Here is a 20,717-nt window from a genome sequence, read left to right as displayed (position 1 = left end):
TTTACCGTTGTCAGCGGCAGCAGCCTTTTTTACCGGAATGAAGTCATTTCTGGATGCTATCCTTGGCCGCAGACCACGAGGATGTCAAGGTCTTGGGTAGTAATAAGGCACAAAAGACTGACATATTAATACCCCCCCTTTCCCGCGTCGGTCCCTCGAGATTTTTTTTTGTTCGAGAACGAGAAGCGTCATTGTCGTTCACGCCCTTCCCCGTCTCCGTGTCTCTGCGACGTTTGTACCTTCCATCATGAAGTTCACCTTCGCTACCGGAGCTTCGCTCCTCATGGTGGCCGCTCAGGCCCAGAACTCATCGTGTGTTCCCGTCTACAAGAACCCGAACGCCGATGTCGATGACCGAGTCTCCGACCTCCTCAAGCGCATGACTGTCGAGGAGAAGACCGCCCAGCTCATCCAGGGTGATATTCGCGACTACCTCAACATTACCGATGGTCGCTACAACGAGACCGCCATGGAGTGGATCGCCACCAAGCGCGCCAACTCTATCTGGACCGGTCTCTTCATGAACCGTACCATGGTCAGCCGTGGAGCCAAGCTCGCCCAAGACTACCTCGTCAATGAGACGAGGCTGGGTATGTCCCCCCTGACCTCAATACAAAAGCCAATTCAAGCGTACTGACTCATCTAGGCATTCCCGCCTTCATCCAGAGCGAGGGTATTCACGGCTTCCTCGCGATCAATGCCACCATCTTCAACTCCCCAATCGCCCACGGTTGCGCCTTCAACCCCGAGCTCATTGAGAAGATGGGACGCGTCATTGGCGTCGAGTCGCGCGCTCTAGGCGTCAACCAGATCTTCGCGCCCGTTGTTGATCTGGCCCGTGAGATGCGCTTCGGTCGTGTCGAGGAGTGTTACACTGAGGATCCCTACCTGTACGGCTCCCCTATGACTTTTACATGAGAGTCTGGCTGACAGTATTCCAGGGCTGGCGAGTACGGCTACGCCTATGTCAAGGGTCTCCAGGAAGAGAAAGTGTGTGCCATGGTCAAGCACTTTGCTGCTTTCGCCACCCCCGAGCAAGGTGTCAACACGGCTCCTGTGCACGGAGGCCAGAGGGAGCTTCGCACCACATATCTTCCCCCCTTCAAGCGTGCCATTATCGATGCCGATGCCTGGTCCGTCATGAGCTCCTACAACTCCTACGACGGAGTTCCTACCATTGCGGACCACCACCTTCAGGAAGAGATCCTTCGCGAGGAGTGGGGATACAAGAACTACATCATCGTAAGCCGATCTCATATCTCATCATGCGGTACATCCCCTCTAATAACATGGTGTTAGTCCGATGCCGGCGGTACCGCTCGTCTTGTCGACGCCTTCAAAGTCTGCGCCGCCGAGCCCTTCGACCACGAATGCGTTACGACCAAGACTCTGCCCGCTGGTAACGATGTCGAGATGGGCGGTGGCAAGTACAGCTTCGAGCACATCCCTGAGCTCATCGAGGAGGGCAAACTCGACATTGCCACTCTTGACCAGGCTGTCTCTCGTGTTCTCCGCGCCAAGTTCCTGACTGGCCTCTTCGAGACCCCCTACACCGCTGTTGACGAGGATGAGCACTGGGACTACATCAACACAAAGGAGCACAAGGCCCTGGCTCGCGAGATTGATGCCGAATCCATTGTCCTGCTTGAGAACCACGAGAATGTGCTGCCCATTTCCAAGAAGGCTCACGTTGCTGTCATCGGTCCCATGGGTCACGGCTATGTCAACTACGGTGACTACGTCATTCACGAGGCCATGACCCGTGGTGTGACTCCCTTTGAGGGTCTCCGCGATGCCAGCGAGGGCACCGTCACTTTCACTCAGGGTGGTGACCGCTGGTCCAACTCGGATGAGAAGTTCCCTGAGGCCATCGCCGCTGCCGAGGCCGCCGATGTTGCCGTCGTTGTCGTTGGCACCTGGTCTCGCGACCAGGATGAGCTTTGGGCCGGTCTCAACGCCACGACTGGTGAGCATATTGATGTTTCCGACCTCAAGCTCGTCGGCATGATGCCCCGTCTGGTCAAGGCGATCCTCAAGACTGGCACCCCCACCGTTGTCGTCTACAGCTCTGGCAAGCCCATCACCGAACCTTGGATCTCTGAGGAGGCCGCCGCTCTCGTGCAGATGTTCTACCAGGGTGAAGAGGGTGGTCACGCTTTGGCCGATATTCTCTACGGCGATGTCAACCCCTCTGGCAAGCTCTCCGTTGCCTTCCCCTACGACATCGGCACCGCACCTGCGTACTATGACCACCTCAACTCGGCCCGCAGCTGGCCCAACCCTGGTCGCATCTACCCTAACGGCACCCTTGTCTTCGGCAGCAACTACGTCTTCAACAGCCCTCTTCCCATGTATGAGTTCGGCTACGGTCTCTCCTACAGCGAGTTTGTCTACTCCGGTCTTGAGGTTTCGACCAAGACCCCCTCTGCCGACGAGACGATCACCGTTTCCGTCAACGTGGAGAACAAGGGCAAGCACGACGGCAAGGAGGTTGTCCAGGTCTACATCAAGGACCTCGTTGCCTCAGTCGACGTGCCCAACATCAAGCTCAAGGGCTTCAAGAAGGTCAACATCAAGGCCGGTGAGACTCAGAAGGTTGAGATTGAGCTCGACGTCGGCGAATGGGGTCTTTGGAACCCCAAGATGGAGTATGTCGTTGAGCCTGGCGAGTTCCGCATCCTGGTCGGTAGCTCCAGCGCTGATTTCCGTGCCAACACCACGGTCACTGTTGCCTGAGTGGGGGGCGATCAGTATATAAAACAGGTGGCCTGGCTGTGACCAGGTGATGCATGAATAATAGCTTTCCTTAATATAAACCGACATGGTCGTTACTATGCCACTGTAAGAAGAATCGCCAAAGCTCGATTTGTACTTTCAATGACTCGCCTGCCTCTCACAAGTCAACTAACGCCGCCGATTTTCCTCGTCCTCGTTTCGTTGAACAACCAGCCTGCCACCATCACAACGCTTCACCTAACGCCGCCCCTCGTTGACAAACGACCTAGAAGTTATCCTTTCCGGTGAACTTCTCGTTCTGCACAACCTCGACCCAGTAGTTATCGGGGTCCAGCAGGAAGGCCACGTTCTTCATGCGTCCGTCCGTCAGCCTCTTCTTCCAGTTGCAGTTCAGCGACTCGAAGCGCTCGCACGCAGCATCAAGATCGTCGACGGTGACGCAAATGTGGCCGAAGCCCTGCGGCTGATCGTTGCCGTTGTGGTACTTGAAGTCAGCCTCCTTCTCGGTGCCGTGGTTCCACGTCAGCTCGAGCACGCCCTCGCGCGTGGCCGTGCCGTCGCCGTCCTTGTTGTAGCCGAGAAAGAAGAGGGTGAAGCTGCTGGACTCATTCTTGCGCAGCAGGTCCATGCCGAGCACGTCGCGGTAAAAGGCGAGCGACTTGTCGGCGTCCTTGACGCGCAGCATGGTGTGGTTCATGCGGTAGGTCGACACGTCCGTTTCGGTGATGCCCTCGGTCGCGGCGACGTCGTTCCACGTGATGAGCTCAACCCAGTAGCCGTCGGCGTCCTTGGCGAAGGCAATGTGGCGCATGCGGCCCTCGGACAGCTTCTTCTGGAACTGGTAGCCCGCCTTCTCGATGCGGTCGCACGCCGCCTGGATGTTGTCGACGGCGATGCAGAGGTGGCCGAAGCCGCGGTGGGGCTCGGTGTTGCCGTTGTTGACGGTGTAGCTGGCGTCGTCCTCGGTGCCGTAGTTGTGCGTCAGCTCGATGAGGCCCTCGCGGTCGAAGACGGAGGCGCCTGCCGAGACGGCCTTGGGCGAGTCGTAGGCGAGGAAGTAGAGGTCAAACTTGGCCTCGGGCTGGCGGATCGTCTTGATGACGGTCATGCCGAGGAGCTCGTAGAACTTGATCGACGCCTTGGGGTCCTTGACGCGGATCCTCGGGGGGTGGTCAGGAGGGGAGAGGTTCGTGCGCAAGATCGGAGGTGGGCTTACATGGAGTGGTTGAACTTGTAGTTCTTGGGGTTTGTGGTGCCTGCCATTGTTGCGAGCCTGCGAAAGGGTTGCGCTGCAGTTTGTTGTTAGGGACCATGTGGGTATCAGCGTGAGTGAGATGGCAGTGACCGACCTGTGTGGATGGTGGGTTTGTTGAGGTGAGCTTGGGTGAGACGCAGTCGTTGCAGGCCGCGAAGAGAGAACATGTACGTAGTAGTAGCGGTCGTGAATTGCTATGAAGGGGTTTCAACAGCAGAATTGAGTGGATCGTGGGCAACTTTCCAGGTGCGATGCGAAATGGAGGGCCCTGTCTTCTTGTTCGGGTCACAATGCCGAGGGCGCGAGTTTGGGTGTTTGTATGACGTGAGGCGCTGTAGCTCTGTTGCGGATACCCCGCAATGAGCTGGTGACACAGCAGCAGATAGTAGACCGCCGCCACTCATGACCATTACGCTCATTTGACTGGTATGTGAAGCAGCCCCTACGAGTCCTTTGACGATCCGAAAGCTGATATTCCACGCAATCATTGGTATCGCATCAATTGCGCACCCATACATACACTGTGCTTCCTGGAGCTCCAATACTGTTGAGCGGCTTACCTCAGCATAAAGACTGACGTTCTGCCGCTCTATCTGCTATCTCGTACACCGCCTGCCCCATGAAAACGACCCCTCCAAATTACCCCGCCATCCATGTCAGTCCACTACCAGTGACGGACGGTATCGGAACCTTACGGGCAGCGCTTAATGGGCAGTGGAAAATATTTTGAGATCGCCAGCCTGTGACAGTTGAACTCACACCTCATAGCACTCTCTCGACTCCAATTGCCAATTGAACCCAACCAAGTTCCTCATCATGGCTGGCTACGACACATACAGCACGGTGCTAAGCAAACGCTACCCCTCGGAGGAGATGAAGACCATCTTCTCCGAGCGCAACCGCATCTCGACCTGGCGCACCCTTTGGTACAACCTCGCCGCCGCCGAGAAGGAGCTCGGGATCAAGGCCATCACAGACAGTGCCCTCGAAGCGCTCAAGGCCAACATTAAGATCACCGATGAGGCCTTTGATGTCGCCAAGGAGGAGGAGAGGATCCGCCGCCACGATGTCATGGCCCACGTCCACGCCTATGGTATCGATGCTGGCAAGGAGGCTGCCGGTATCATTCACCTTGGTGCCACTTCTTGTAAGCATAGGCCGATACGAGACTCGGGTTGACTAGGAATCTAATGCACTCGACAGGCTACGTCACCGACGGTGCTGAGCTGATTCTCATGCGCGATGCTCTTGACCTGCTCATCCCCAAGCTCGCCAAGGTCATCTCCAACATTCAGCAGACCGGCTTGGCTTGGAAGGACGTTCCTTGCCTGGGCTACACTCATTACCAGGCTGCGCAGCTGTAAGTCAATTACGTTCATGTCAGACGGTCTCCTCTCATCGTAGGCTTGCTACGATGCCGGAGTGGCTACAGCTTCTGTACTTGTTGCACTTGAAAACATTATCCGCTGACAGAACCCCAGTATTACTCAGGGCAAGCGCTTGGCTCAGTGGGCGCAGGATCTCGTGTCTGACCTCGAGAACCTCGAGCGCGCGCGCGCCGACCTCAAGTTCCGTGGCGCCCAGGGCACCACCGGCACGCAGGCCTCTTTTGTCGAGCTGTTCGAGGGCGATACCGCCAAGATTGACCGCCTCAACGAGCTCCTCTGCGAGAAGCTCGGGTTCCCTCAGTGCTACGACATCTCTACGCAGACCTACTCCCGCAAGGTCGACCTGAATGTGGCCAACGCCGTTTGCGGCATTGGTTCTACTGTGCAGCGCATCACGGGTGACATCCGTCACCTTGCCAACCTGAAGGAGATGGAGGAGCCGTTTGAGTCGACCCAGATTGTGAGTCTGACGGAAGAAACTACCATGCCCGACTTTGCGCGCTAACACATAGTCAGGGTTCGAGTGCTATGGCCTACAAGAGGTACAGCATGTCTCGTTGTGTCCTACGCAACCCCTTGCTGACAAGCCCAGGAACCCCATGCGCAGCGAGCGCATTGCCTCTCTCGGCCGCAAGCTCATGAGCCTGCCCATCAACTTTGCCAACACATACGCGTCTCAGTGGTTCGAGCGCACTCTTGACGATTCGGCCATCCGTCGCATGGACATCCCCGAGATGTTCCTCCTCGCCGACAGCATCCTGAACACCATGGACAACGTCACCAATGGTCTCGTTATCTACCCCGCGCGTATCCATGCCCATGTCATGTCCGAGCTCCCCTTCATGGCCAGCGTATGTCATACCGCTCCTTTTCCCTTCAACACGTCATTGGGCGGCAGTACCTTTGCGGTACCCACTTGGCAGTACGAGGCCGGCGCCTACGCGGCCTTGTCGGAATTGGGTATGAGAAAACTACCAGGTGGCTAACAATTCGCAGGAGAACATCATTATGAAGCTGTCGACCCACGGCGTGTCCCGCCAGGATGCGCACGAGGAGGTTCGCGTGCTGTCCCACCAGGCCAGCGACGTTGTCAAGCAGCAGGGCGGGCAGAACGATCTCATTGAGCGCATGAAGAGGACCGAGTTCTTCAAGCCCGTCTGGAACGAGATTGATGACATGCTCAAGCCTGAGCTGTTCACAGGCCGGTCCGCTGAGATCGTGGAGCGCTACTTTGGACCCGAGGGACCTGTCGCGCAGAAGCTGGCGCCGTACAAGGAGTACATTGCCAAGACCAAGCCCGTCCAGTTGTCCGTGTAAGGGTCATGGATGTGTTCCTGGGCGGTAGACAAGGACGGCGAGATGGAGAGGAAATGATGGCATGACAGCGGCGTTTGGGCTGGATTCCCAAAGGGGACCTCGCAAAAAGGTATTTAGAAAATCGGGATAGGTAGAAGAAAAGGAGCGACTTTTGAAACTGGATGTTGCAAGAATCCCCCAATGGCTCAAGAGCACGACCAATTCCATGGGAATTGGCTGGTCTCGATGACCGCATTCAGCATGTGTGAGTGGAGTCCCAGCTAGTCGCTCGAAGCAGTCTGGCTGAGACAGGGAAGGCCACAACCGACCGCAAATCTCTCGAAAAGAAACAGGGAAACCTTGATGATCAAGCCACCCGAGAATGCCGTTCTGACCACAGCACAAAGACAAAGAGGTCATGTCAAAGGATGGTAATTGAGATGGGCAATGTGGGCCATGGAGGATGATGGCGGGGAGAGCGCGGCGCGTTCAGTGACGCCTTTTGACTCGGTAGGTATATAGGTAGGTAGATACCACTGCGGGCACATTACGTAGAGGCCCAAGTCCCCCAGGGCGTTCCCAGAGTTAGCCGCCGTCACTCGACGACTCTCACCTCTGCTCTGTTACATGCCTTCCTTCCTTCCTTTTCCCCCCTCCGCCAGTCTTTCTGAAGCGCCAGAGCTTCAATCATGCCAACTTCGTCTACGAATACTCTCGAATCAAGCCCTGTATCACCAAACGCATGACACAAGAGATCTTCGGCGCTGCCGTGTTTGTGTGCCCATCTATCTAGCTGGAGTGGACGAGCCATCTACCTATCTCGTTCCTTGTTCCAGATCTTTCGAAACAACATCTCGTCCGCCCGTGCTGGCTACGCGGCCCACGGCTGACATTCGCAAATTACCATCATGATGAACCGGCCGAGTTTTCAGCCGATTGACTACGAGGAGGCCGTCATGGACGATGCAGAAATACTGGGCCTCGACGCCCGTGGAGACATGGCCCAGGCTGCAGCACCAGCGGCAGCAGCAGGTACCACCACCGTGACCAGGTCGCCCTTGTCCAAACTGCGATCTCTCTCCGACGGCGGCGGCACGCCTGCGAGGCTGTCACCATCCCCCCTCATCCTCGAGACGACGGGCAAGGCGACATCAAAGGACGACAACCACATCAGAGACACCGCAATCGCCCCGAGCACGCCCCGTCGCGTTGATTTTACTCCCAAGGGCCTATCACTACACATGCCGCCGCACCAGCGAGACTTTGCCTCTCCGCCACCGCCTTCTGCCGCCGCCTCTGCCGTATTCACCAAGCCAGCACCTTTATCCCCCAAGCTCGACCATTCGTATGCCAGTCCGACAAACATCCTGCCCCGTCGCTCCCGCGGCCTCGACTTCTCCCGCGCAGCCACCAGCCTGCACCACTCGACCCTAGCCGAACAGTCCTCCCCCGACTCCTCCCCGACCATCGGCGGCGGCCGCGCCATGAACATACCCCAGCGACGAAGCAACGACTACAACAACGCCGAGCAATTGTCCAACTCGCTCTGGTCCATGATGGGCAACCAAGAACGCATGAACATATCGAGCTCCTTGGGCAGCGCCCATCCGTTCGCCTCGGATTCCTCATCCGATGACGACATGGACGAGGACATGGACGACGCAATCGTCACGACACCGCAGGTCAACCGAACCGGCGGACCGCTCGGTTCACCAGCGGTCAACAGCCTTCTGAGCTTCCAGCAACGCCAGCGCCCACGGAAGCAGCCGAGAAAGAAGAGTCGAGGGCCCCTGGGACTCGGCTTCGGCTCAGCCTCGGCTGGCGCGCTCTCCAAGTCACCGCCCATTGCCAAGGATATCCCCATGTCCCATTCACGACGCGAGAGCATCAGTTGGCAGGCGAACCAACTGCACATTTCGAGCGCCGACGAGGACAGGATGGGCGGCGACAGCATCAATGGTGTCATGGGCATCTCTGGCCAGAAGCCGCGGCACACCATCATGCGGCAGGTCGCCGCGCGGCGAGGAAATCTCATGGTAAGACAATCTTCCCTGAACGTTCCCATTTTTTCCCCTTGCTGATGCACTGCACAGCCCAAGACAAAAAACTTTGCCCGCATCAAGCACGCACTCCTCGAAGAAGGTGCGCCTGTGGAGACCGAGGTGCTCCGCGAACGCGAGGTGATACGACAGGTCCGTGAGAGCGACGTCGACCTCGAACCTAGAACAACCACCGCCCAGTCCTCGCCCAATCTGGTAAACCAGGACATCGACGAAGTGCCCGGTGAAGACATGAACATGAACCCCGACCAGGCAGGCCTTTCCAGTAGTTTCAAGCAGCAAGCTATCAAGAATTCAAAGGGTGCCAAGTTCTGGGATACGTTCTCCGAGTCGAGCAGCATCGGCAACCGGACGACACCGCCACCGCCGTCCTTCAACCCCCGCGGCTCTTCCTCCGGCATCAGCGAAGACATCAACATGGACTCGCCTTCTCTCGGTGCCACCGCCAGCTTCGCCATGGCTGCAAGCAGCGGCGAGTCGACCAAGGGCGACACGCCCAACATCTCGCAACCCGCGTTCCCACAGCAGTCGCAGCAGGGCCCCAGTGCCGCCGAAATCACCCGGCGCATCAACAGCAAGCGGCGCCGCGAGGACGACTTTGACCCTGTCAGCTTCAAGCGCCGTGCTGTGAGCCCTGGCATGAGCGTCCACAACTCGCCCATCATGCAGAGCCCGCGGCAGCGAGAGAGTGCGCCGTGGGGCTCTCGACCGGGCAGCAACGGCGGCGAGAGGGCTGATCGGGGCGGCAGCGGGGCAGCGAGCGACACGGGGAGCGGGAGTCTCAGCGGCACGCCGGGGAACGGGGGCCGTCTGAATGGAGGGAAGGGACGAGTGGGGTTCCAGGGCATGGTAGATACGAACGACCATCTGATGCGTATGAGCATCGAGTGAGGGGCAGTGGCGGTGTTGCATTTTGATCGGCATCTACGAGGAGGCGGTTTGCTTCCTCGCGTGATTTTTTTTTTTGCTTGACTGGCTATGCTACGTACGGCGTTTGGGACCGTTTTGGAGGAGGGCTCATGGAGTCCCTGGCGTAGACTCGGCATGGGGCCTTGGTATCCGACAGCATTACCGGGTATGGCTGAAAGCAGTCTTTTTGATAGCGAATACCACTCTGCTTATGATTTATGGAATCGTCGGTTTCGTGTTACGCATCATCTTGCACGCATGCGAATTGAGTCCAGTCACGAAGGGGATTTGACATGACTTTCCCATTCATTGAAATAGCTAGAACCCCCGTCTTTGGGTATCTCCGCAACGCCAGAAACGCCGTCACCCTATGAACCCCTCCTTCTTCTCATCCGAATGTCAAAATTTCAGACCCCATCAAAAGGCGATTATAGTCCACACACCGCTCCCACACAGTTTCTTCACGAGGAGTGCTCACGAAAGGGCACAGCAGCGACTCTACTCAACGCCAACGCCCTCCTCCGGAACCCGCAGGCTGCCCAGCTTGTCATCCAGCCACCGCGCCAGCTCCTCGGCCTGCCTGCGCATCGCGACGACGGCGGCGCCGCCCACGCTGCCGGCGACGCTGCTCGCGACGCTGACCGTCGTCGCGGCCCCGGCGCTGAGCACGCTGTCCCTGTCATCGGGCGACGCGGGGGTCAGGCCGCTGCCGCCGCCGTCGGCGTGCGGACCGGTGGTGGCGGCGGCGGCGGCCCCGGTGGCGTCCTCGGGCAGGGGCCCGATGCAGACGAAGAGGAGGCCGCACTTGAGCCTGCGGATGAGGAGCACGCCGTGCGAGAGCTGGACCGTGATGGCGAGGGGTTTGGCGGGGCGGGCTGCGGCGTCGGGTTCGGCGGAGGACGAGGAGAGGGACGTCGGCGTTGCGGATTCGGGGAGCGCCGGGGCGAGGGCGGGGGCCGCGGCGGCGTGGAGGGCGTAGAGGGAGGCTGCTACCGTGGCTTGGGTGCGCAGCAGGGCGACGGGGGAGGCGGATTGGGTTGTCGTCGTCGTCGTAGGCGAGGCTGCTGTCGCCGTCGTCGACGTGTTGCTGTTGGTGGTGGCGGTGGTGCCGCTTCCGGGCGCTGGGGCGGGGGCTAGAGGAACGGAGGGCGTCGAGGCGTGGGCGAGAAGCTTGCCGGAGGGGGTTGTGAGAAGGGCGGCGTGGAGGGTCGGTGAGAGGTTTGCGGCGAGGAAGGCCGTGAGGCGCTTCGTCAGTAGGAGAGGGGGCGTCTGGGCGGACATGGCTGTTTTTTTCTCTGTTGCTGGCTCTGTCGAGGGTGATCTGTTGTCGAGAGTGATTGCGTACTGTGGGCGTGGGGTTGACGATGGCGTGGTTGTGGAGTAGGTCGCCGTGCTGCTTGTCTCTGATGGATATCCGTGGTGGAAGCTTCGAAAGCTCGACGCCAAGAGCAGCAATTCGTGCTGACCTCGCGGGGGGGGGAAGCTTGCTTTGTGACGTTTGATGGTGGTGCTAGAGAGGAATTGACGCGAGAGATGGTGCTGTCAGGTAGAGAGCTGTCTCAAGACGACAACCAAGGTAGGAAGGGTGGGGTCTTGGAGCTGGTCTGTGCGGGGATGGCGCTCGCGGGGCAGCACCGACCCATACCTAGCTACCCACAATACCTACCTCCCTAGTAGCGAGCATCGTCACGAGCATCATTGGATTTGTTGAAAAGGAAGAGAGAAGATAGGCGGGCAGGATTGAACTCCATTCCATGGAAAGAAGTTCTTTTTCAGGTCTGTGGATGCCCAATCTCTTCTGGAAGAAGAACCCCGAGCGCTCTGCCACTGCGCCACAGCTTTGGAAGCTGGGAAGTTTTGTCGTTTATCGAGTCCCCCTCTTCCTTTCAAGGCTATGGCGCTAACGAGCGGGTTCATGGCCTCCACCGAGAGTCAAGAGTACCTGTTCAGGTCTGCCGTGGAATGCTGCCGTGGACTTTACTACACAGTAATAAGAACAATCACATCTGTCTCTAAGAAGCCAATCATCCCCAAGCGCACCATAACGAACAAGAGCAACGGTTCTTCATCATGTCGAAGCCTCCGAAGCAGAGTCACTGTCGTCGTCCTCCATCGTTTCCTCAATCTGATCCAGCCCGTTCAGCACCAAGAACCGCCTCCTCGCATCATCGCGCACGTCGACGTACTCCCGCCCCTCCCCCGTGTCCGTCTTCCAGCTCGCATACAGGCTGTCAATCTTGCCGCACAGCTCCACCGAGCCCCTCGCCGAGAACTTCCAGTCCCATTCAAAAAGCAGGCGGACCGCCTTGAGCAGACCCTTCGAGTAGTCCATCTGCGCGAGGACGTCGTCAATGTTCACAGTCTTGGTGCCGCACTTGTCCGCGCACACGCATGTCGGCCCCCACTTGGGATGCGTGCACTGGGACATCTTGATGACCTCGCGCACGTGCTCGCACCCGCCGTAGTCGCACCTACACGTCTTATCGAGGTCGAGATCGCCCCAGCGGTCGAGCTGGTCCGACTCAGCCTCCTCGAAGAGGCAGAACGTGTCGGCGCAGGCCGTGACATGGACGCACCCCGCAGCGCACCCGGCGCAGGGATCACGGCTCGGGAGCTCCCGGGCTGTCATCATGCGGTAGAGGACGGCGCCGAGGGCCCAGTGCTCGTCACTGAGGGTGTACATGCGATGATTCTGCGGTTCATCAGCGACGGCATCCAAGCCAAGCAATCGTGGTTCTCACCTTTTGGCCATCACGGGTGTACTTGTCCATCGACTTTCGCATCTCGACGAGGCTGACCTCGCGCGTCGCTTCGAGATGGCTCGGCTCCGCGTGCGGTGCCATGATCTGCCCAAAAGCATTGCTTATGGTTGGCTCGCCCCGGGCGCCCTTGTCGTGCCGCGATGCGGGATGGCCCGAGACGAATGCCTGGCCCCAGTGGCCGAGCTTGCACTGCCCGTACATCTCGGCACCGCGCGGGTTCTGGAACAAGATGGACGCCGGGGTGATGGCGCGGTGTAGGATAGGCATCCAGTCCGTGTCCGTTTTGGTCCACATGTGCGTGCCCGCCTTCCAGTCCACGTCGTGGCGGTACCCATCGTGCGCCCAGGCGAGGGCACGCATGACCGATGTGAGGACATGCCAGCAGAGTGACTCGGGCATGAAGACCCTGCGGTTCTTCACCTGGGGGTTCTTGTCGACGAGGAGAGGCTCGAGGTTCCCAGCATCGCAGTTGTCCCAGACGAGATAGTCCTCTGTTGCCTCGACATCGCTGAAGGGTTTGGCGTTGAGCGGCTTCTGGCGTAGGTAGCCGGCTAGCGAGACAATGTTCTCGTGGTTGAAAATGTGCGAAATCTGCCGACCAAAGTTGAGTTCGTAGACGAGGTCCAGGAGGCCTTTGGCATGGCGCTGCTTGGTCGTCAGGAAGCCGGGATTTTGGTGTTGTGACTTGTAGTACTCGTCAAAGTCAGTGATCCGCCTGGCGACGAATACCTCGCCATCAGCGTGTCGCCGCGCAAGCCAGCGCGACTCACTCAACTTCTTGACGAGCTCAAAGTCTTGAGGCTCCTCCATGGGGTGGTCAGTGTCGGATTGCATCGTCAGATACTGTTCATCCGGAGATGTTATCGCTTTGGGGGCACTTTGTCAAGTGTAAACGCCTCGTGAAGGCCATCAAGAGGAAGCTCTGCCACGGACATTGCTGAATAGGAAAGCAGCAGCATATGATGAAGAAGAGAGCGCGACTGAGTGGTCGGACAAAGACATAGAAAGCTGGCGCTGGCCCTTTGTCTGGGACCTTGGGACAACTATTGCCAGCGTCAATGATGCCTTTGTCTAGGTCGACGTTGTAAGTCTAGCACGCCCAGCCATGAACGGGACGTTTGTTCCTGGAGGTCGTAGGCCACAGTCATCGTCACATGAGAGACATGACTGAAAAGCCGTCATCAAGACAATTGGCCCTCCTTGCAGTATGAGGCTGGGCTGGTGAGCAGCACTGTTGACGAAGTTACTTCCTGTAGTCGTAGTTTGCCACGAGTGGGAAAATGAGACGAGAGACATCAGGCTGGATCCAAACGAAGACACATTTGCCTCTGTCGAGTGTTTCCCTTGGCGTCTAGCCAGAGGCGCCTTTCTTTAACTGGTGTCTTTTGACGTTTTCTTAGGCGTGGCTGCAAGGGAGGCAACCCAGAACATGGCATAGCCGCGCGGATCACAGTGGCTTGCCGAAACAGTACCCAAGAAGCCCCCAGCAATAAACATGGTGTCTCAGAGGAGAGCGGTCACGTCGCGCAGGCCCCAGTTTCGTCATGCGACAAGCGGGGGGCGGATTTTATCGGGGATGCCGTCTGTTCTGTTCTCGCGCGAGTCCAATCCGCCCCTACTGGTTGCTTCGGAAGCAGATGATCAAAGGTTGCACTCGGCAGATACATACCGTGTCGGCCAGTAAGGGGGTTTTTGGGTTTGTTTTTGGCTCGGTCAACGGGCGCATTTGTGCAAAATCGGCTGCGTTCATTCGCGCCCTCGCTCGAAAAGCTTCCTGTGAACGCGTGGATAGGTACTATACTGTGCAGCACAAGTACATGTACGTGCCGCGACGAGCGGCTACCCGGCACCTGGTTCGGCAGCGGCTACGACGGCTGTCCCAGAAGGCAGGCCTCTCGACGCCCAGCCAGCTGCACATGAGGGTATTGGCGTTGAGGGTATTCGGTTGGCTCACGATGGCCTCGTCGAGGGGGAACAGCCTCGTAGCCGCCACAAGCACCGCAGCACCCAAACCTCGGGAGGCCGACGATGATCTTCCTCGAATGAATGAATGAAAGGGAACAAAGGCAGCATGTGGAAGGGATGACAGGTAGCGGCTACGAGGGGCTAGTGGAGATGCCAAACGGTGGCCCCATTTCCCCCAAATGCCACTATGCTCGTCTGGGCGCTAGCGTCGTGTACCTGCGTCGAGGCCCTTCTGATTTGACGAGGGGGTCTCTTGGGCCCAGGCCTCAAACCACGTCCAGACAATGAAATGCCCGCTGACGAGGTGCTCACGACCAATGGTGGCCCCCAGGTACAGTGCTCCTTCTCCCAGGGCCTCTCCCAGGACCCTTCCGTTCTGGGGACTGCTGCTGGGTGGCCTTGCTCAATGCAGTGAATCGTGACCAACTACAGGTCAGGAAATGATTGGCGCCAAACCTTCTTGCCCCAGGCCTCCTGCCCCCAAGCCTCTTGCCCCCTGGGTCACGGCTCCCAAGGCTCCTTCTCAGGGCCCCCAAGGTTCCCGACAGTACGCCCAAGGTCAAGGCAGGTGCCCCTGTCGTGCTCCTCCTCCACAAACGGTCGGGATCCGCCTTCCTCATACGCCCGAGCGCCGATCTCCTGCCCTTCGGACTCGTTCCCCCCCTCCTCTTTGACCTCAGACCCTCGACATCATCTCCCTGCCAGTGGTTCGTGAACCCTCCCTCCTCCATCATTCCACTGCTCGACTTTGATGGCGGGCATGACCGTTTTCGACTCTCTCTCTCTCGCCTCTGAACTTTCCGTCGTCTTTGCGTGAATTCCACGCCGCCTGTCATTCCAATCAAACACCCAAACACTCATTGACCCCTCGCCCACGCTCGTCGTTTCTCTCTCACACAACCACACTCACTCTCATCCAAAACGTCTTGCGCGACCAACAATCATTGCCCTCGTGCGGCTACATCATTCTTGTTACGCATTGCTTCCTTTTTCGACTCCCTGATACCCAGCGCGCGCCTTCTCTCCGGTAGATCAAACCCGGCAATAGCGAAACCATCCACCCTGATCGACGACGACGACATCCACTTGCGCCTTACCATCCGGCACTCATCCCAAGTCCCCCATATTCCGGCGTCCTGTTTCTTTGGCCCTCCTCCAAGCCGTCTCTTCCCCAACCTTGCGCGGCATTGGCAAGCCTCATACTCCGAGCTGCCGATCCATTCACCATTCGTTGAGCCTTCCTTGCCCTTTCCTTCGTCAAAGAAGAAAAAACGTTCCACGCGATCCACCAGCCGGTCGCCAGTCGCCAGTCCTCGAAGGCGACCCTCACCTAGCCTCGCCTGGTCGTGCCACGACGTCGTTGCGTCTCAGATCGTTCCTCGCATCCACCTGCACATACCACCTGGTGGCCCACATTCCGACCACCCTGCGCGCTCCCTCCCCTCCGTCCTCGTCCCCCTACTCCCTCGCTGTATCCGGCCTCGAGCGACCTGGGACTGGTCCCTCTCCTTCCTTTGAGTCGTCGCAACAACTGTACGCAAACAGCCATCACGACAGTGCACAAGTCGATTACTTCGCGGGCGAGTAACGACATGTGCTAACGGCCGGTCCGGAACGCGAGATATCACAACGACGTTTGACACGACGATTGACTTATCGCTCGACGTTGCGCACGCCACATGAATTGAGCGGCAACGAAGAATCGTCCCAAGTACCAAGCCTCTAGCTCCCGCCACGTCGGACACCTGCTACCCTCTCTCCGCCGCTCTCCGCCTGTCGCTTCCATACGGTACATGCAACATCATGGGTTGCTGCACGAATCGACGCAAGGTCGTCGAGGCTCGGCCTGAACAGAAGTGGGATTACATTGTGAGTGTGTCCTCATTCAGAGTTGCCACGAGTACTATTACTGACCGTTTGCACTTTAGAACCTGAACGACTTCAAGTCAAAAGGCTGTGCCACTCCCTTCGCCTACGGGTACCTCTGGTTCATGCTAATCATCTCGATTGCTGTCTACGGCGTCGACACCTTTACTGCCGTCAACCTGCTCGTCTTCAACAAATGGTCCGGCGAGATCGACCCCGCCATTGATTTTGAGATTTCGAAATGGATCTTCTCCATCTGCATCATTGCATCTTTTGTCAACCTCGGCTTCGAACAGCTCCGCGCCATGCGCGTCATGAAGCGCGGCAACATTGCCGAATGCTACCTTGACAACATTGCCGTCCGCCTTGAGAGTATTCGCCTGGGAAAGCGACAGGGCTACAGGCGATTCCTCGTCTTTGCTGAACTCACCAAGAGCAAGAAGGGTGGGCAGTATATCGCCCTGTTCACCTACTTCAGCTTCCAGTGTAAGTGAAACGAAACCTCTCCCAGTGCCTTGGCGGATTGCCTCTGACCAATACAGCATGGATTCGCGTTTTGCTCTGCTCCGGACCACGCCAGGCCATCAATGCCTTGACCCTCAAGTCTGTTTATGAGGTCAAGCTCTCTTCCGATGGAGGCGGCAATGTCGGGCAGGAAATTCTGAGCTTCTTTGAAAAGATCAAGGAACTCGCCACGCAGGACACCCGACAGGCCGTCATCTTGTCGGGCATGCTCTTCACTCTCGTTGTCTGGATCTTCTCGGCCTTGTTCCTTTTAGCCGCCGTTCTGTTCTACGTCTTCTTCCTGTGGCACTGGATTCCCCGTGCCGACGGCGGCCTGTCTGGCTACTGCGAGCGAAAGGTCAACAAATCTCTCACGAAGATTGTTCATGAGAAGGTCGACAAAGCTCTCGCCAAGGAAGAGCGGAAGCAACTCAAGGCCGGCGTCAACGGTATTGAGAAACCCATTCTCGGCCGCCAGGCTACGCTTCCGACCCTGCCGAACTTGGGTGAGCCCGGCAAAGTTCCCGACATGCCTCAGCTTGATCGTAAGGACACCATGACCACGCTGCCGCCTTACACATCGCGACCCGCAAGCCCGGGCAGCATCGAGCTTGGTCAGATGGACAGGAAGAGACCCATGCCTCCGAGGACAACCACCATGTCGTCCACTGCCAGCTACAACTCGAATGCTCCGCTCATGGGCAACAGCGCCGACATGGGCTACGCCACTCCACTGCCGTCCGGCAACGCCATGGCGCCTCCCAACCGCCCTGGAACGTCCAACTCTCACAGGACCGGCGGGCGGCCGCCTCTGGACGCCATGTCTGCATACGGCTCTTCCTTGCGCAACAACATCACAGAGAGTCCTTCGACCTACTCTGCCGACACAATGCCGCCATTGCCCGCGCCCGTTCGGTCCATGACGGGCAGGACATTCGACACGTATGACGGCGGCCGTTCATCACCTGCGCCAAGCAGGCCTGCGTACGGCGAGTACCCTCTTCCATCGGATGGACGCGCTAGTCCCGCTCCATCTATATTCTCAGATCGTTCCGCTGCACCATCATCGGCGCGTGCGGGCGCTTCCAGTGGATCGTTCCAGCCATATCAGCCAGGCCGTGGCGCAACGGGCCCCGTGCCCAGCCGTGGACCGGGCTCGCACTACACGCCGTCCCGGAATATGACGGCGCCAATGCCCCCACGGGTAGAGAACGATTACTTTACGCGTCCAGGCACGTCGCAAAGTCATAGGCCGAACCCTCGACGGCAAGATCGCGGCTACGACACGTACAACGCGGATCCAGAGTCGCAAAGAGATGCGAGGTATTAAAGGGGGGCCTACCAGAGGATCTATTCGAGCGTGTTTGACCCGTTTCATAATGTTTTTATGATGAGCCGGCGGCCTTGAGCAGCGCTGATTTCTGCCACGGCGAGCTTCTTGATATCCATTCTAGCAACGGGGTTGGAGGGCGATCAGCTTGGATCAAAGTGTTTGGCCAAGTTTTCGGTGTACACTTTATCAATATAACGACTTTTTTTTTCATCAGACTTCACAGCCCTTCCCACAAGTTCTCTCTGGCTCACGTGACGATTCTGCTTGTCTTGCGAGATGCTCGGGGTTTGAAGCTGGCCATGAGTAAGAACCAGCATCAGCAGTATCCAATTCAAGACCCGCGCGATTGAGGCTGACGATTTGTCATCTGCAACAACCAGTGATGCTAAGGAGTTTCGGGCGACGAAGGGCGCAATTCGACATCTCATCTGGTCAAACAAACAAGAATGCAAATTCGCCTCGTTTCCCTTTCTCTTTTCCTCCCAGTCTCCCAGTCCCTCTTCGCCATCTCTCCCATCCCTGACGTCGATACACATTCGAACCTGGATACCCCGCCTTACCAGCTGCTGACGTCCAACACCTCGTCCAACCTCCTGCAACACCACCTCACTCCAGACTACCTCGCCTACATCCATCTCACCATGTCGGCCGCCACAGCCGGCCCCGTCTGGCACCCCGGCGAGCTTGCCGTGCACCGCCTCCTCTCGGTGCCGACACCGCACGCGAACCCCACTTCCGCCGGCCTCCCGCGCCCCTATGCCGCCCGCATCGCCGCCGCCCCGCTCCTGGCCCTCGGCACCCTCGACGCCGAGGGCCGTCCCTGGACGACGCTCTGGGGTGGCGCCGCTGGCGTCGCGGGCGCCATGGGCCCCGGCCTCCTCGGCATCCGGGCGCGGGTCGACGCCGCGCACGACCCTGTGCTGCGGGCGCTGTGGGGTGGCCCTGTCGTCGACGAGCAGGTCGTGCGTTCGGGTGACAAGGTCGTTTCGGGGCTCGGCATTGACCTGCAGACGAAGGACCGCGTCAAGCTCATGGGACGGCTGGTGGCCGGCGCCGTCGCGCAGGGCGAGGTGCAAATGGCGGTCCGCGTCGAGGGGAGCCTCGGCAATTGTCCCAAGTACCTCAACGGGCGGGCTCTTGTCGCGAGGACGCCCGAGGTCGAGGGCGTCGAGGATGGATTCCCTCTGAGCGCGAGGGCCAGACGGGTTGTCGATCAGGCGGATCTGTTTTTCCTGTCGAGCGGGCACGGGACGGGCATGGATACGAATCATCGCGGCGGGAGCAAGGGGTTTGTGAGGATCGGGAGGAACGATGAGGGAGCTGTTGAGCTGATTTACCCCGAGTGTGAGTTTGTCGCTGCTGCTCCCTGCTGCTTCTTCAACGTGCTACAATGATTGACGGATGTAGATTCGGGAAACAGGCTGTACCAGACCCTGGGCAATCTCCAGGCCAACCCCCTCGTGGGCATCACCATACCCGATTTTGACACTTCGGATGTACTCTATGTACGTCTTCGCATTCTGCTCGGCAATCTGGAACTGGGAACTAACATGTCGTCAGGCCACCGGAACGGCAACGATTCTCACCGGCGACGCTGCCGGCGCCCTGCTGCCGCACACCCGCCTCGCCATCAAAATCACCCTCACCTCAGCCCTCCTCGTCAAGGCCGGCCTCCCCATGCGCGCCACGTCCCCACAGGTCGACTACTCCCCCTACAACCCGCCCGCCCGCCCCCTCGCCGCCGAGGGCGCCGCCGCTCTGCCCTCGACCCCGCTCGCAACCGCCACCCCCCAGCACCGCCAGCCCCTGACTCCGAGCATCACGCGCTTCACGTTCGCCCTCGACGTCCCGCGCGGCGACCCCGTGCCGGGCGAATACGTCACGCTCGACTTCGCCGCCGAGCTCGACCACGGCTGGAGCCACATGCGCGACGACGACCCGCGGAGCCTGAACGAGGACTGGGTCCGCAGCTTCACCATCTCGGGCTACCCGTCCGCCCGCGCGTTCGAGATTACAGCGCGCGTGAAGCGCGGCGGCGCGACGGAGCTGCTTGCCAAGCACCTGCTGCGGGGCGGCCCGCTCGAGGTTGCCGTGCGCGGGTTCGCCGTGACGGAGGGCACGAGGATGGGCGCCGTCGCTGAGGAGGAGAAGAAGGAGGTTTTCGTCGGGGGCGGTGTCGGCATTACGCCTCTGCTCGCGCAGGCGCCGGGGCTGCTGACGGGTGGCAAGGCGTTCGAGGTCATTTGGGGGGTTAGGGGGGAGGACGTCGGTGTTGTGCGTGACGCCGTCGAGAGGATCCCGGGACTGGCGGCAAGGCTGAGCGTACATGTCACGGGAAAGATTGGTGAGGCGGACGAGGAGACGCTCGCAAAGGTCGAGGCTTTGGGCGTCAGGATCGAGAGGAGGCGGATGGAGAAGCATGATCTGGAGCGGGTGTTTGCGGGGGAGAAGAGAAAGTTCTACTTGTGCGCTGCGCCTGTGCTGCTGACGGTTATGAAAGGCTGGCTGGAGAACGAAGAGGTTGTCTGGGAGGACTTTGGGTATTGATTCATATCAGTATAATGTGATCAAACAGCGTTATATGACTTCCAAGTTCGAATCCGGATCCCGCATGAAGGTACGAGCAATCTAACAGTCTTGATA

General features: G+C 58.8%; 8 protein-coding genes across 8 annotated transcripts; 5 read left to right on the top strand and 3 right to left on the bottom strand.

Moving 5' to 3' along the window:
* Positions 1-247: 247 nt before the first annotated feature.
* On the top strand, positions 248-2,736 carry D7B24_003457 (uncharacterized protein; the record flags this gene model as incomplete). The annotated part of the gene is made up of 4 exons (XM_028637647.1): positions 248-590; positions 647-890; positions 942-1,242; positions 1,300-2,736. 4 exons carry the CDS (start codon positions 248-250, stop codon positions 2,734-2,736), a joined length of 2,325 nt encoding a protein of 774 aa, XP_028499203.1.
* Positions 2,737-3,001: 265 nt separating this feature from the next.
* On the bottom strand, positions 3,002-3,999 carry GLO1_1 (Lactoylglutathione lyase; the record flags this gene model as incomplete). Its single annotated transcript, XM_028637646.1, has 2 exons — positions 3,002-3,896; positions 3,953-3,999. 2 exons carry the CDS (start codon positions 3,997-3,999, stop codon positions 3,002-3,004), a joined length of 942 nt encoding a protein of 313 aa, XP_028499202.1.
* Positions 4,000-4,807: 808 nt separating this feature from the next.
* Positions 4,808-6,696, top strand: ADE13 (adenylosuccinase ade13; the record flags this gene model as incomplete). The annotated part of the gene is made up of 6 exons (XM_028637645.1): positions 4,808-5,138; positions 5,195-5,351; positions 5,473-5,839; positions 5,896-5,921; positions 5,987-6,230; positions 6,376-6,696. 6 exons carry the CDS (start codon positions 4,808-4,810, stop codon positions 6,694-6,696), a joined length of 1,446 nt encoding a protein of 481 aa, XP_028499201.1.
* Positions 6,697-7,583: 887 nt separating this feature from the next.
* On the top strand, positions 7,584-9,626 carry D7B24_003454 (uncharacterized protein; the record flags this gene model as incomplete). The annotated part of the gene is made up of 2 exons (XM_028637644.1): positions 7,584-8,711; positions 8,769-9,626. The coding sequence occupies 2 exons, from the start codon at positions 7,584-7,586 to the stop codon at positions 9,624-9,626; spliced, it is 1,986 nt and encodes a 661-aa protein (XP_028499200.1).
* A 516-nt stretch (positions 9,627-10,142) lies between these two features.
* D7B24_003453 (uncharacterized protein) lies at positions 10,143-10,925 on the bottom strand (the record flags this gene model as incomplete). Its single annotated transcript, XM_028637643.1, has 1 exon — positions 10,143-10,925. The coding sequence occupies one exon, from the start codon at positions 10,923-10,925 to the stop codon at positions 10,143-10,145; it is 783 nt and encodes a 260-aa protein (XP_028499199.1).
* A 787-nt stretch (positions 10,926-11,712) lies between these two features.
* Positions 11,713-13,365, bottom strand: D7B24_003452 (uncharacterized protein; the record flags this gene model as incomplete). The annotated part of the gene is made up of 3 exons (XM_028637642.1): positions 11,713-12,336; positions 12,386-13,210; positions 13,285-13,365. 3 exons carry the CDS (start codon positions 13,363-13,365, stop codon positions 11,713-11,715), a joined length of 1,530 nt encoding a protein of 509 aa, XP_028499198.1.
* Positions 13,366-16,174: 2,809 nt separating this feature from the next.
* Positions 16,175-18,071, top strand: D7B24_003451 (uncharacterized protein; the record flags this gene model as incomplete). The annotated part of the gene is made up of 3 exons (XM_028637641.1): positions 16,175-16,240; positions 16,300-16,723; positions 16,780-18,071. 3 exons carry the CDS (start codon positions 16,175-16,177, stop codon positions 18,069-18,071), a joined length of 1,782 nt encoding a protein of 593 aa, XP_028499197.1.
* A 449-nt stretch (positions 18,072-18,520) lies between these two features.
* Positions 18,521-20,621, top strand: D7B24_003450 (uncharacterized protein; the record flags this gene model as incomplete). Its single annotated transcript, XM_028637640.1, has 2 exons — positions 18,521-19,418; positions 19,495-20,621. 2 exons carry the CDS (start codon positions 18,521-18,523, stop codon positions 20,619-20,621), a joined length of 2,025 nt encoding a protein of 674 aa, XP_028499196.1.
* Between the last annotated feature and the right edge of the window lie 96 nt (positions 20,622-20,717).

Source organism: Verticillium nonalfalfae (assembly GCF_003724135.2).
Source record: "Verticillium nonalfalfae strain VnAa140/NRRL 66861 chromosome Unknown scaffold_2, whole genome shotgun sequence".
Classification (NCBI taxonomy): Eukaryota; Fungi; Ascomycota; class Sordariomycetes; order Glomerellales; family Plectosphaerellaceae; genus Verticillium; species Verticillium nonalfalfae.
This window is presented reverse-complemented; position numbering and strand designations above follow the sequence as displayed.